This window comes from Xenopus laevis, chromosome 4L, assembly GCF_017654675.1.
Source record: "Xenopus laevis strain J_2021 chromosome 4L, Xenopus_laevis_v10.1, whole genome shotgun sequence".
Classification (NCBI taxonomy): Eukaryota; Metazoa; Chordata; class Amphibia; order Anura; family Pipidae; genus Xenopus; species Xenopus laevis.
Genome location: NC_054377.1, coordinates 85025856 through 85042772, shown reverse-complemented (window position 1 = coordinate 85042772; position 16917 = coordinate 85025856). Strand labels below are relative to the sequence as shown.

Below are 16917 nucleotides of genomic sequence, written 5' to 3'. Positions count from 1 at the left end.
TGTCTGTTTATATTGATTATTTTAAACCAATGGCCCATTTAAGCCATTCAGCTGCTCAGAGCAAATACTTACAGTATGACTCACGTATTCAAATTATAATTACAGTTAAATCATTTGAAAGTGATCTTTTTTTGTGAAAGTAATCTTTTGCATAGAATATAATGTGTTTTTTAGCATTAAATAGGTTTAATTAGACTATTATTTTGCCATTCATTCAAAGGTTTCAATGACATTCTATTATAAATCTTTTTTGATTGTACTCACACAAGTATTGAATGTCTTTTATGTGTAAGTCCGGGAAATGGGTTAATGAAAGTGTAGAGAGTACAAAAAACATAAATGGTACTTTTCTGCTAAGCACTATTACCCATGATTTTAGAATGTTAATTCTTCTTTGTCTAAAGACATATATCACCCTATTGTCCAATCCTGTATTATTTAGAAAAAAGAACAATATTTATATGTTATCTGCTCCTAGTGAATTGCAGGCTAATGACTGCAGCTTGAACCTATAAGGAAAGTGGAGGCTTGTAAGTGGGACATGGTCATGGCCAACCTTCAGTTCAGTAGTGTGCATTTCAACTCCAATCATTGATCACTTATAGACACAACGCATATAGGTAGCCCTGTATTCTTCTGCTCTATCCCAGGTTTTGGTTTGGTTGATCTCAGGTCTCAGTAACCCTAGGAACCTGAAAGTAATTAAAATCATTGAAAAACACCAACACATTTAAAACATTGCACAAGTTCTTGGAATACAACCTTAACATGAAAGAATATGATGAGAATATTCACATATTAAAACTGCTCCCAAACATTCCAGATAATAGCTCCTATATACCTGAGCATAAAACAGACGCCATGATCCCTTATTTATACAGTGCCAACATGTTAGGTAGTGCTTAAAAGAGAACTACCCCTTGGAGCTTGTAATCTAACATCCCTACCTTCATAATACACACACAACAGGGGCAACTCATCAGGTGCCAATAAGGACTCTTGTATAATTTTGTAAATTGCACCAGGAAAACTTAGTAATGGGTACTAGTTTAGGGAATGATGGAATAGGTAAATACAACTGGTCTTTGTTTTTAAGCTCTTGTGTGTGATGAGCATTTAAATAAAGGTTCTATTCATGCAGAGCCCCCAGAAAAAAAAAGAAAACATTACAGTAACTGGGATGTGCTTTGCTGCCTGGCAACTGTACACCAAGGATTTTTCTTCACTCTGCAGATTCCACGTGTTGCCATTTGCACTATAAATCACGGAATAGAGTTATCTGGCACTTCTGCTCTGTTTGTGGAAGCAGAACATAACCTCTCACAGTCCTGGAATTACACAAACAAGACCATCAAGAGGAAAGCGCCTGCAAAGCAATGAAACAAAGCAAGTGAATTAAACATGGAAAGGCTTTTACCATTTCATCTGCAACTCTTTTTATTTTAAAGAATAAGCATCTTCACTCTGATTCAACATGCAGCATTACAATATGGGTGTTTCTCTGTAAAATAAATAGAAGGGCATTTTTCTATTAACGCTGCAGCTGAGCTTCTACTCTTTAATCCATTTAAATTTCCTCATACCTGTTGATGGCTCTCGAAGAAGAAATACTTGACGAGATGCTGAACCTGTCCTGGGGGACTATAAACAGCAGCATGTTGGGGGATGTATACAGGACCAATGAATCCCTGGTGAACCGGACTGAGACTGGAACCCCACCATTCTTGACTGATGCCTGGCTTGTGCCTCTTTTCTTTGCCCTGATCATGTTGGTTGGGCTGATTGGAAACTCTCTTGTTATTTATGTCATCTCCAAACACAGACAGATGAGGACTGCCACAAACTTTTATATAGGTAAGAAAAAGCAATTGGACATTGGGTATACCAAACACGGGTGCTCAGACTATAGGAGCTTAAAGTTGTATATTTTATATATTACCAGACAGTTAAATATTTCAGATCAGGAAGTAATATAGTGAATAAAGTACCCCCTTTTGTAAAATATAAGGATATTATAAGTTACCTCGGAGTTTCATGACCATATAAAAACACGAGGCCGAAGGCCGAGTGTTTTTATACAGGTCAGGAAACTCCGAGGTAACTTCTAGTTTGACATAAGCATATCATTGTACTGAGATATTATTTACGGGGGTTATAAAGGCTCATTAACAAACACAAATGTAAGTCATATGTGTAAACATGCCTACAAAGTTGCTTGCATTTAGACAATATTAAACAAATGTAATATTTGCCTTTATACATTATACCTGCACCTTGTGCCAAAAGGATGTCTGCTTTGCTGTTTCTGAATAAGATGTAAGGTGCAAAGTACATAGTGCAAAGACACAAGAGAGTCCATATCCTACAAATGCAAATAACTTTCCACTATTAAATTGCCTTTTTAGCACGCTGAGAATGTGTCAATTTGCATCCCTGTTGCCATCAGCCAAACTTGAATGTAACTCATGCACAATTTACCAACTAACCCCCATTTGTAATATAAGGTACTAAGTTTGCCCAGGAACAGTAACCAATAGAAGCCAATATGATATTTGCTTTTAAACAGATAACCACTATATGCTATCTGCTGATTGGTTGCTATAGGTTACTGGACCTGGACAAATTTAGTGCATTTTATGACATAATACCAAAAGATTGTAATATGTTTCAAAATTGGTATTTTCAGATGCCTCTTGCTAGAATTTTGAAAACTGAAAACCCTGCATTGTGGTTTTTAAAAAAATGGCGATTTGCATGCATTTTTGCTCTTTGCACATGGGTCTGGAAATTGTCCTAAATTTTCCTTATCTTCTCATCTATTATAGAATTCTTTTTAGTTTGCAAAAAAACTGTGTTTGTTCTCATAGGACATCAAATCATGGGTAACGTGCATCCGAGCAGTTTTGGATTGATAAGTGACTCTACCAAGCAGTTTCCTTTAAAGTAAATTGGGGACAACAGAGCAGTTTTGGGTGACATGAGCCTTATGATTTAAACTAACATTGTGCTGCTGTATGCAGCTATAACAATTGTAAAATTGCTAACATAAAACTCATAAGTATATAACTCATAGCAATATCCAATAACTTCAAATCTATATCAGCCCCTTCCTTTGACCAGCACAGCACATAAAGCTGCAATAATCCAATAACATTTGTGATAAATGCAGGTGTTTTGTTCTTTCTTCTCCAGTAAGTACAATTTGCTGTAATACCTGTGTCTGCACAATGGGCTTCTAATAATGTAATAATGTCAGCTTGCAAGATAAGACTACTGTCCAATTTTTCCCTCAGCTATATTATCACCATGTTTTCCTGGAAATACAGCTTGTATGTTAATATGTACTGTACATGCGAGTGTATGTGCTATCACACACAATTGGTACATACAATACTTTGGAATTAGTGGGGAGAAGCTAGTCAGTAATAGGAGCTGTGTGTGTGTTATTACAGCTGCAGTTAGTTGGTAATGTTAGTTTATGTGCACAATACAGGTATGGGACCAGTTATTTCGAATGCTTGTAACGTGGGTTTTTCTGGATAAGGGGGTCCTTCTATAAGACTACTAAAAGATCATTTTAAAATAAATTAAACAAAATAGGATTCAATAAGGATTAATTGTATCTTAATTCTGTTTTATTATTACAGAGGAAAAGGAAATCAATGTCAAAATTTTTAATTATTTGATTAAACTGGAGTCTATGGGAGATGACATCCCATAATTTGGAGCATTCTATATAATGGGTTTCCAGATAATGGATCCTATACCTGTATGTACAGCACAGACTTAGTTAAGTGGTGCTAGTGGTACAATTAAGTGGTATTTACTTACATACTGTAAATAGACACCAGTCCTCTCTGGATTTGAAATGGAACTCTAAATCTAAATATATGGACAGATATTTTAATCATTCACATACCCCAGTGAAGTTTGCATTCTAATTTCCCCAGAGCACATTTTCATCTGGAGCCAGCTTTACCTACTTGTATGTCCTTGGGGTGAAACTGATGCACCCTACAGCAAGCCAAATGAACGCAATACTACAGCTTATTAAAGGATCACATCACCTCCAACTCAATGTGACTGACATAACTTTCTCTGTTCCCAGGAACCTACAGCAATGTTAGATCGTCGGCATGTCCACATAGTGCTCATTGTGAACATAGTAATCATATACACCTGCATTAACATTATCAGTGGCCAGGACAAGCAGGAGACAGAGACAGGCCACAGCAGTCTAGTTTTAAATGGAGATGAGTACAGAGAGGAAGCCAGGGCATGTGTATTTACAAAATACATGTTGTGATACAGCTTCACAGCTTTTTTTAGCATCACATACTGAATTGACCCAGATCTTTAAAACATGATATTAATTTTACATTTCAAAATAATTCTTTGCTTCCTGTCCTCAACACAGAACAAATAAACACTCAGTTCAACCATTGTGCATTTATGTTGTTCTCACATGTGGATGCAAAACAATATCGACACAGCAGGGCACTCAAAATTAAGAGACAAAAGAGAGAGAAGGAGAATCATTTTTGGTTTCATCTTTATATGCCACAACAAAATTGCCAGCTTAATATTTTAGGTGAGTTTCTTAAAATTGCCAGTAGATGGAGATATATTCTAAAGAACAAATACTCCATAAGGTTCAGTGTCAAGATTAGTGTTAGGACTTTCTCAGCTTCCTTATCCTTGCTGGTGGAACTAAAATATATGGCATGCGTTGTTCTTAGTTTTATTTCCCCAGACATAAGAGCGATTCTGGTTATACTATCTGTTTATACTTTTGGATACTTATAATGCAAAGTGGATTTTTGGACACACTCAGTCAGCAGAGCAGTTATCTGTGGGAGAAATGGGGAGCTTGGAGAGGGCTTCTAGTTGTGCTGGTGGTGGATTGAAGACAGGCTGTGGACTAGTTATTACAAATGTAGCAGCAAATACAGTGCCACAAAAATGTTGAATACGGACCCGTCCTTGGCTGGTATAGCTTTCAGCAGCAATTACATTTACAAACACCCTAACACTTGGTTGAATTGAAGAAGCCGCTTGGATGACTGGTAATACATTTTCAAGATTTTCAGAAAGTCCAGCTGCTTTACACATAATTCTTATATATAGGCAGTGGTGCCCACTACACTGGGTAATGATAGGTAGCTTGCTTTGAGATTGGATATCATGTTCCAGAAGTGTGTATAGCACAATCTTTTGTATACAGTAGATTAATGAGGGGCTTTGTTTAAACTAATGGCTTGTTATAATCTAGACCAGTAACAGCAATGATACAAGCATGGTGTTTTGTATTGAGGCAAAACTGAGAGGTCTGGACTGAGTTTTGCTCTTCCCTTGTGTTATATGAGAGGCATTAAGGGACCACATTCCTGTTTATCTGAACAATATACATTGTGTGATTTTTCAACAAATATACCGGCATATAATCTGTACAAATTGGGTTTTCCAGCATAAATGAAACAACATTACAAAATATACTGCATTAAATCAATACTGAAATGAAATGATTCTGCCCCACAGGTAAAAGGTCTTTGAACGAGCAGGAATGACTTGTTAGCCAAAAATCAGCTATCAGGAGAAATGTTTCATATTACTCATCTTATTTGAATGGTATGGTGGTGCAGAAGTATATAGCTAATAAAAATAAAAAGTTTTCAAAAAATAGCCCTCTATAGGTCACAGCATGTATATGAGTAACAATTAGTGATTTCTAACCTCAGCCCACTGTAACCTCCCACCACTATTGACAGTGTTTGTGCATAGAAGATTCAGGCTGCTCTTTCTGGCTTGAGGTTTATCAGCCTTAATGTATGTGGTCAATGTCCCTCTCCTTGTTCCTTTTACAGTCCTATTCAGATCATCCTCTTTAATAGTAAAGGGGTTCACCATCCAACACTTTTTTCAGTTCAGTTGGTTTCAGACAGTTCACCAGAAATAAAGATTTTTTCCAAATACTTTCTGTTTTCTATGTGTGACCATTTTAATATAAGTGTAAGTCTAGTTTTTCACCTTTCTAAAGCTGCTCTGGGAGGAGGGGTCACCAACCCTCCAAACTGTTCTAAATGATACATTAGTTGATATACTTCTAATATTTGTCTCTGCTGAGCAGAATCCCTGAGTTTCATTACAGGCAGCTGTTAGAATTGATACAATAGTTACTAATACTCCAGAGATGCTGCTAAGAAATGTATCAACTAAATGCTGTAAAATTGTAATAGTTTAGCACCTGAATTACTGAGCTGCCAGACTGAAGCACCAGAGACAGGAACCTTAAACTTTAAATTTAGATTTTGGTAAAAAAATGGAAAGTTGTTGAAAAAAAGTCTTTATTTCTTTAGAACAATCTGAAAACAACTCAACTGAAAAAGTGTTTGGAAGGCAAACAACCCCTTTAGGGTGGTGGCAGACGTGGCTACTCGGGGAGATTAGTCGCACATCGACAAATAGCCTCTTCTTCAAGCGACTAGTCTTCCCTAAATGCCTTCCTGCCGGCTAGAATGTAAATCACCAGTGGGATGGCACTCGGATCGCTTCGGCTTTCCAAAGTCGCTGGAAGTTTCCGCGTGAGGCATTAGAAATATAAAGAGATCCAAGTGCCATCCCGCCGGCAATTTACATTCTAGTTGGTGGGAAGACATTTAGGGGAGATAAGTCGCCTGAAGAAGAGGTTATTTGTCGCTCGGCGACTAATCTCCCTGTGTAGCCACGTCTGCCACCACCCTAAAGGGGTTGTTCGACCTTCCAAACACATTTTCAGTTGAGTTGTTTTCAGATTGTTCTCCAGAAATAAATACTTTACTCAACATCATTTTAATAAAAATGTCCCCTGCATCTTATTTAGAGCAGTTTGCACTTAAAAGGGGATGTAAACCCTTAATGAAACAAAATTAATTTGTAGCCAACTTTCCAGTACAGACTCATTAAAATGTTTATTGTCATGAAAGTTATATATAACGTATTCATTTTATTAAAATTCATATCAGTTTATCAATCCTTTCCTGCATTCCTGGATCTGACTTTTAAAACAATATAGCAGGTCATTTCACCAACAGTCAATACTGCTTACAGTCCCTTGTATCCTTGTTCCCTGGTCTGTTAATCAGCTGGCTTCAAAAGTCAGAACCACTGATGAAGAAAATAGCAAGATTCAGATAGCTGCTTACAACAGCAATTACAATTACAAATACCTTTATAGCCACTGAACACTTAAATGAATAAATGACAACCATTTTACAAATACTGCCCCTTTTACATTTGGCCCTCAACTTCATCACCTTTAAAAGGAGGTAAAAAAAAAAAAAAGCAGTGAGGCTGCAATTCTTTCATTCATTTCATTCCTGTTCATTTTCCATACAGTTATTATAATCAGTGCCTGATTATTGGGGTAAATTAGACCCTAGCAATCAAAAAGATGCTGAAATTCCAAATTTGTGAGCTGCTGAACAAAAAGCTAAATAGTTAAAAAAACACAAATAAAAATAATATAAAAAATTAAGAGCAAATCCAAACTGTTTAAGAGCATACCTGTCTACATCATACTAATGTTTAGAATGTAAGCCTTTTTGGCAGTGCTCTCTATACATCTTGTATAGGTTCTTGGTTGTTTTTGAATGTAAACCTGTATGGTCAATGTATACGAAGTAAACACAATAGTTTAACCAGTATCTACTACATTTAAAAAATGTCCTATATGAGCTTACCGCTATCACTATTGGGCCCAGGTGCACACGCCCCCTTCAGTAACGGGAGTCAAACACCAGGACAATTTCAAAAGAGGCTGGCAGAAGCCTAGACCCACAAAGTAGTAATGACGGAGTCAGGTTGTAAAATAGTTAAAAAAGCTTACATTGTATTGTCCATTATTAAGAAAACAAGCCTGACGCATTTCGTGCCTATGAGTAAGTATCCTTGGAAGACACAAAATGCATCAGGCCTGTTTTAATTATGGACAATAAAATCTAAGCTTTTTTAACTATTTTACAACCTGACTCCGGCATTACTACTTCGTGAGTCTAGGCTTGTGCCAGCCTCTTTTGAAATTTTACAGTAATGCCAGTCAGCAGCATCAAGGGCAAATAAGGTCTTGAGCTGTATTAAAAGGGGCATAGAGTCATGGGAGAAGGGGTCATTCTTCCACTGTATAGAGCACTTGTAAGGCCCCATCTAGAATATACCGTACAGTTTTGGTCTCCATCACTCAAACAGGACATTATTGTATTAGAGAGGGTACAGAGAAGGGCAACTAAGCTGGTAAAAGGTATGAAAAACCTTAGCTATAAGGAAAGACTGGCCAAATTGGGGATGTTCACACTGGAGAAGAGGCGCTTAAGGGGCGATATGATAACTATGTATAAATATATAAGGGGATTATATAATAATCTCTCTAATGCTTTATTTACCAGTAGGTCTTTCCATCTGACACAAGGTCACCCATTCCGATTAGAAGAAAAGAGGTTCCACCTAAATATTCGGAGAGAACTGTGAAGATGTGGAATTCTCTCCCTGAATCAGTTGTACAGGCTGATACATTAGATAGCTTTAAGAAGGGGTTGGATGGCTTTTTAGCAAGTGAGGGAATACAGGGTTATGGAAGATAGATCATAGTACAAGTTGATCCAGGGACTAGTCCGATTGCCATTTTGGAGTCAGGAAGGAATTTTTTCCCCCTCTGAGGCAATTGGATAGCCTTCAGATGGAGTTTTTTTTTTGCCATCCTCTGGATCAACTAGCAGGCAGATTAAAAAAAAAAACTAAAAGGTTGAACTTGATGGACGTGTGTCTTTTTTCAACCTTACTTACTATGTTACTATGTATACACCCAGTTAATGTACAGTTATAATAATAATGGTAAGTCCAATCCAAAAGTCCTATTCTAACTATGACCAGAAGATGGTGGTATATTTTAAAGGAGGGATTCAATATTTATTTTTTTACTTCTCTTTAAGACTGATAGAAATATTTGGTTGAGCTGTAAATATATAATACTGAAGTTCCACTGAAACAGATATGAGCCAAGGTAATCCAGAGTGCCCCATGTATCTAAAGTTTGTACGGTTTATTTGCCAAATGAATGCCCTTTTAGGTGACAGAATGTATGCTACAATCATTCATGTTTGGTTCATAGCATGGTTCCTTATGTCTTTGCATCTCTGTGCCCCCAGCAAACTTGGCATCCACTGATATCATGTTCCTTGTGTGCTGTGTGCCTTTTACTGCAACGCTCTATCCTCTTCCCAGTTGGATATTTGGAGACTTCATGTGCAAGTTTGTGGCCTATTTACAGCAGGTAACTCATGTTATATTCTGAAATAAAGGAAGTACTACATAATATAGAACAGATTGTCATCATGTGATACATTTCTTTACCACAACTAGTTTACATGTTGATTGGCTTCCATGATTATAATACCAGCCAGCCATGGCTTGGTTATGAGTGCATTTTTGTCTGGAATAAATACATCTTTATTTTCTATGCTTGTGAAGCAGAGTATAATGAGAGGGCTATTTTGGAGTCATTTTACAAAGAAATCCTTTTAAATTCAAGGCTTCTTTGCCATGGTAACAATCCATTTTTTAAAGAAAAAAAATTGTATTCTTATAGAGCATGGTGTGCCTCTATGAATTCGGAATATACTTATGTAAGTAAAAAAAATACTGAAAAGTTCTTTTGTTAGTTTGCACATTTAAAAAAGAAATAAATGAAAAGAAAAATACATTTTTCCACAATTTTCTACTTACAAACGACTTAGTTACCAAGCTGTATGAAAAGAAGAGTTGTTCTGATATTATTGTAATTGAGTTTTGAGCTAAAAACGGATAGAACAAATGTTGGACCATTTACTCATAGCAAGAATTGCGCATACATCTGGCTTGAGGTATAATTTTTATATCAATTTAATAATGGCACCATTACATCTCCAGTCTTAAAAAGGGAAACAATTTTCATTGCATAATACCATAATATTAGATAGTTACAATCCAAAGTGAATAAGGTTAAAGCAAAAATGTATTAGAGACTCTGTTTCACTAGTTACTTTAATTATTTCCTTTATTTCTACATCTAGGTAACAGTGCAAGCCACTTGTATCACCCTGACAGCAATGAGTGCCGACCGATGCTATGCCACACTATACCCACTGAGATCTCTGCGTCATCGCACCCCAAAAGTAGCCATGCTTGTTAGCATCTGCATATGGATAGGTACAAACATACACATGTAAATAAAAAAATGTCTTAATAGATAAAGGTAAACTAAAGTAAATATAGAAATTGTGCTTGCATGAATTTTATATAGTTTTCAAATATTCAAAAAACTTGAACCCAGATTTTCAACAAAAAATTTAATTTTTCAGATTGCTATACGTAGCACTGTGTTTTATATTGTTCTCCCCATACCATAGCAGCTTTGTCCTGCGTTCCTCAATAGCAGGGTTGTCATTTTCTGGCACCGGGCCCCTCAGCAAAATGAACTATCCTCCTGGTGGTGCTTGCACCTTGGGGTCTTCTCCCGCTAGTTCCCCCACTACTCAATAGATTTACTTTAAGACTAACTTCTGTACACAGCACACTGAGCATATACAGTATATCTCCTGCTTTATCCAGGAAACAGTCTGTACAAAAATGTATTTGGATCAAACCACTTCTGGGAAATTAGCATTGCTTGTAACTATCACTCGTAGGCCTTCTAACAGTGGTAACTTGTGTATTAGCTATATTTCTTCTTTCATCCTAAGAGTTGTAGGATATCTTATTCCTTAAAAAGACAAAAATCAGTTCTGCCATGCTTTATGACTTTAATTCAATATATTATATTAACACTGGATAAGTCACAGAGTCTCTAAAAGGGTTGGTAAGTGTAACACAATTATATTGTGCAGAGTGATATAAAAAATGTGATTGTAGGCACATCAACCATTAAGTAGACTAAAAATATGTTTAAGATGGACAGTGCTTTGCATGAAAAAATCAGTAGAGGACCAGAAAGTGTGTGTCTACTCATTTAGCACCTACATATAAGTTCAAAGGTCCTATTTCATATGGGGAAGGTTTTCTTTCTATAATTCTGTAGAGAGCCATTTAAAGGAGTTGTACTTTGAGTATGATGTAGAATTGGAATATGAAACAAGTGTTTGATATTCTGGGATTTCAGTTTATCTGGCATTAAAAGCTTTTTACTACCAACAAGTTTAGCCATGGCTATGCAGAAGCTAATATAATATATATAATATATTATATTATAATATAATATATACATTGCTTCTGAACCAAAAACCCATTTATTTTATTACATTTTTTTATTAAAGTCCGAATGGAAAAACTTGAAAAATTTAAATCTAGTATAGGTCAATCTAAAAAAACAAAAAAAACAACTGGACTTGCTGAGTAATCAATGAAGACGTTTCACTACTCATCTGAGCAGCTTCTTCAGAAGAAGCTGCTCGGATGAGTAGTGAAACGTCTTCATTGATTATTTAGCAAGTCCAGTTGTTTTTAGATTGCCCTATACTAGATATACCATGACCTGGATGAATGAAAATCTTCATAGTCATATTGAAAATTTTAAGTTTTTTTTTCACTAGAAACAAAGCAATAAGTTTTAGGGGCAGATTCACTAAGGGTCGAATTTCGAAGTTAAAAATACTTCGAAATTCGACCCTCGAATTGAAATCCTTCGACTTCGAATATCGAAGTCGAAGGATTTAGCGCTAAACGTTCGTTCGATCGATCGAACGATTAAATCCTTCGAATCGAACGATTCGAAGGATTTTAATCCAACGATCGAAGGAAAATCCTTCGATCAAAAAAAGGTTAGCAAACCTATGGGGACCTTCCCCATAGGCTAACATTGACTTCGGTAGGTTTTACCTGCCGAAGTAGGGGGTCGAAGTTTTTTTTAAAGGGCAAGTACTTCGACTATCGAATGGTCGAATAGTCGAACGATTTTTCGTTCGATTCGTTCGATTTCGTTCGAATTCGAACGAATTTAACCAATTCGATGGTCGAAGTACCAAAAAAATACTTCGAAATTCGAAGTATTTTTCATTCGAATCCTTCACTCGAGCTTAGTGAATCTGCCCCTTAGAGTTTTTTTTATGGTTTATTATACCCCAAGGCTGCTAAAAGTCTAATCTGAAAATACTCCATCTCCAAGCTGTCCAGGTCCTATAGAAGTTAATGGCAAAGTTCCCATTTCAGCCTAAAATCTGCATTCTAACATTCATTCATGAAAATTTGAGCGATTCTGGATTTTTTTCCAAACAGATTTTATCGAGTTTTTTCAGTGATAAATAAGGTAAATCATGGATTCTAGTTTGGTCAGTTTTTCAGATTAGTCTGCACAAATGACGCAGTAGATTCTTTATGTACAATACCCAAATTTTGTATCTCAGGTAATTTAATAAATATTTTTTGCATGGGTCATTTAAGTTATAGACTTTGACTAGTTTCCTGATGACCGTTTGTTAAAACAGGTATTTTGGATGCATTATCTTCATGTAGTTTTACCTTGTTGAACCAATTAGAAGAGATTATTTTCTTTTTTTATTAAGCTAACTGAGTGATTTAAACACATTAAAAACCATTATTTATATACATACCTCTGATTCTATTTCAGATAGATAAAAAAAAATTGGAGGGGTAAATAACTGATAAACTCAAAAAAAATGTGAATGCATAAACTTAGTAGAAGAGACTAGGAAACTAGAAGAAATTACAATACAAAATAATTTAACTCAGTATAGATTAATAAGGAAACCATGGCTAGAGAACTTTAAACTAAAGTGATATGGGATAGCTAAGGTGAATATGGATTAGTTGGAGTACAATAAGCCAGATTTATCATTAACGACTTTAGGGCTACAAAAATTAAAATTATAGAAAGGACATGTTGTAAACGTACTTACATACATATCCCCTTTGCCTTCCTCTCCCTATTTTGCTTTCTGTATCCCTTTTATTATTTTCTCCGCCCTCCCTTTTTATGTATTTTTTTTTTTAAAACAATAAAGAAAGATTTATAAAAAAAAAAAATACATTATTTATCTTAAATATAAATAGAATGAGCATTCCATGTCTTTACTTAACAGGATCACTACTTCTGTCCACACCCATCATACCTTATCAAAAGATCCAAAAGGGTTACTGGTATGGGCCAAGGACTTACTGCATAGAGCAATTCCCATCAGATATTATGAAGAAGGTCTGCATCTTGTACCAGTTCCTAGCTGTTTACTTGCTGCCCTTATTGACCATATGTCTGTGTTACTCATTGATGCTGAAAAGGGTTGGTCGGCCAGTGGTGGAGCCAACTGACAACAATTACCAGGTAAGCTATTCCTCTTTCTTTTAAGTCATAGTCATTATTAGCCATTGATCACTTTGCTTAGGAATATGTCTATGAATAGTTTCATTTATCCAGGTTATGATATATAATATCTAGTAGAGAAATTGGACATTTAGGGGGCTATTTATTAAACTCCGGCTTTTTGGAGCAAAACCTGAATTTAGTTTTTTCTTTTAAACTCGAATTTTTCGAGATTTGTAAAAGCCCGATGAAGCTCCATCTCAGACCTACAAAGGTTGTATATAAGTCAATGGCAGAGGTCCCTATCCTATTTGGAAGTTTCTGTGGTCTGCACTGGAATTAACCAGAAAATCCAACCTTTTCCAGCGATTCGGGAAAAACCTCCAAAAAAAAAAAATCATACAATTCAGGGTTTCACTCGATTTTATCATGTTTTTACCCGAACCGATTAAATCGAGCTTTTTTTTAATAACAAATAAGGTCAAATCGGGTATTAGAGTTTGATCATGGTTTTTTTATTTAAAAAAATTGATAGATTTGGATTTTAGTAAATAACCCTCCCCGAATTGTTTTTCACCAATCATCTAAGTGGCTTCTTCAGTTCAACTAAAGCGGTAGGGAATTCCCTGGTATTGTTACACAGTTTTTTACAATTATAATTGAAATGACCAAATTTAACCCAATTGTTTATACAGGAAATGTAAAGTATAGCTTTTTCCCCCTCAGTTTGTCATTATAGTCTGGACTTTTATCTTTGCTCTTCTTTACTAGCATGTATCATCCAAGAGACTTCCATACATAGTTGTGTGAATTTAGTTCTTGTTACTAATAATAAAGCCCATTGTGTCTTTGCTTGCAGAAACATCTCAGACTTTATTTCATTTGTTCCATCCACATTCCTGTTTTTGAGTTTCATATAATTTGCTTACATGATACAGTGCATTGCAAGGCAAAGGAATACATTTTTTGAACAAAATACTTGTCTGTATGTAGAAATGTTAAATATTCTATACATAAACTGTGCCATAGATCATAAAATCTACAGCTCTGATATACAATTTACAGAGTGCCAGAAACATAAAGCAGCAGATCAATGTGGAATCAAAGTCGTAATAAAAAAAATGCTGACTTGCAAAGGGTTTGAGCACGGTCAGCACTGCGTGTACATGTTTTGAAAGAACATGACATTTTAGTTACAGGTATATGAGGGTAATACCATCATACCATAACACAGGTATGGGATCCGTTATCCGGGAACCAATTAACCAGAAAGCTCAGAATAGCAGGAAGGCCATCTCCCATAGACCCAATTTTTGCCAAATAATGCAATTTCTTTTAAAAATTATTTCCTTTTTCTCTGTAATAATAAAGTAGTAACTTGTACTTGAAAGAAACTAAGATATACTTAGGGGGTTATATATCAAAGGTCGTGTTTGTGAACTTTATGAGGCTTTTTTCTACCTCGAATAAACTCACAGCTCAAATGTTTTCTAATTTATGAAAAAACTTGAATGCAAAAAACTCGAAGCACTGAATTTGGGGTGAAAAACATGAATACTCAAATCAATCAAGTTTTTGGCGGAAAAAAACTTGAATAGATTGAATTGTGAGCAAAACCCACCGAAAAAAACAGAACATCATGAAAGCCTTTAACATATTCAAAAGCTTTAAGGGACCTCAACAGGTTTTAGTTGAAGTATTTTCGGATTCGTGCTATTTGCAGTTTCGGGGTATAATAAATCAAAAATTGGAAAATTCCAGCCCTCTGTACCACAGAAGTTGGACAGCACTGTTAATGTTTAAAATATTTTTAGTAGACTTATGGTACAGGGAGATTCCTTACCTGGAAGATCACAGGTCCCAAGCATTTTGGATAACAGGTCCCATACCTTTAGTATGTCTCTGTGTGTTGGAAGTACAGGTATGTATGTCTCTGTGTGTTGGAACCACAGGTCCCAAGCATTGTGGATAACATGTCCCATACCTTTAATATGTCTCTGTGTGTTGGAAGCTATTTTGGCCAGATCAGATGCAGTATTGTATGTTATACTTTACAGTTGCAGTACTTTATACTCTATATTCCTGCCAACAACTACTAATATTAAGGGGATATCAAAGAAAGTATTAGTAACTTTTTTGATTTACTGGTTTTGTTATTTGATGTAGAATCTAATGTAAGACTCATTTGGGGGAATGTAATATGCTTTGTTAGCGCAAAAAGTTCACAAGGACCATTGTAAACGTTAGAGACCATGTGTCCTTTGTGACCAATTACAGACCTCAACGACTTCCCTGCTAAGTTTGCAACCAAATGTTTTATGTGAGCACTCGCAGAGTATGTAATAAAATTTCACAAATGCAAAGCGCATTTTGCAACAAAATATCTAACAAAACTCCACAGCAGGTGTTAAGACCAACTTTTTCTTTGCGTTGTAAAATTCACCCGCAAATGATTTTACATTGCGAGCTGCGCTAAACATTTTCAAAAACACCATTTTAAACATAATTTGTGATTTTTAATTATATTCCCACATTCTCTTTCATTTTCTTGTTTTACACCAACTTCTTCTGCTTCTTAATGCCAGGTCCAGCTGCTATCAGAAAGAACTATTGCTATGAGAAGCAAAATCTCCAAGATGGTTATAGTGATCGTTCTGCTTTTCACTATCTGCTGGGGTCCCATTCAGCTCTTCAGCCTATTTCAAGGATTTTACCCAGGCTTTCAAGCCAACTATGCAACCTACAAAATCAAAACGTGGGCCAATTGCATGTCTTATGCAAACTCTTCTATCAATCCCATAGTCTATGGCTTTATGGGAGCAAGCTTCAGAAAGTCTTTCAGGAAAGCATTTCCTTTTATGTTTCGAAACAAAGTAAGGGATGCAAGTATTACTTCTGCAACTGCAAATAATGAGATGAAGTTTGTTGCCATGGAGTCGACCAATAATGAGCTTAAGTAGAACTATCAGATTTTTGGATTCTTTACATGCACTTAATAAATCAAGATGGATGCTTTCGAGTGACTTGGTTAAATTGAAGAGAATAACTTATATTATAGCAAGCAGTCTGGAATTGAAATCTATGGATTCTGGCAAATGCCAGAGGAGCTGCTGTATGATGCCATAGCCAGTTACTGTTCATTGGGCCTGTGGGGGCTGTTTGGGCTTATTTTGAATCTCAGTCTGGACCTTATAGCATACTCATTTCAAATGATTTCTGGAGAAAATCTTTTTTTCCTTTCAGTATTTTTATATGATGAGAACATGAGTGCATGAAGAATATGTACATGTAACAAATTTGGAAGAGGAAAGACATACAATTTTTAGAACTTACAATTAAATGAACACACACATTTTCTTGGAAAAAAACCCTTCACATTAAGATATATATATATATATATATATATATATATATATATATATATATATATATATATACATTTCATTGCATTTTATGTTTAGATTTTACTGTAGCAGGTACATATGAGTATAGGCCAGATCTTGAGTATTTTCTGTAATCTTGGCAATCTAACATCAGTTTCCAATTAAATGGATAGTGCTTTATTGAAGAACAAGAGGAAGCGAGACCAAGCATAA

The 16917-nt window shown here is 35.7% G+C and overlaps 1 protein-coding gene across 1 annotated transcript; it reads left to right on the top strand.

Moving 5' to 3' along the window:
* The first annotated feature begins 1157 nt into the window (after positions 1 to 1157).
* LOC108713653 (G-protein coupled receptor 54) lies at positions 1158 to 16708 on the top strand. Its single transcript, XM_018257176.2, has 5 exons — positions 1158 to 1854; positions 9180 to 9304; positions 10083 to 10218; positions 13104 to 13342; positions 15907 to 16708. Exons 1-5 carry the CDS (start codon positions 1590 to 1592, stop codon positions 16279 to 16281), a joined length of 1140 nt encoding a protein of 379 aa, XP_018112665.1. The 5' UTR covers positions 1158 to 1589; the 3' UTR covers positions 16282 to 16708.
* The last annotated feature ends 209 nt before the right edge of the window (positions 16709 to 16917 follow it).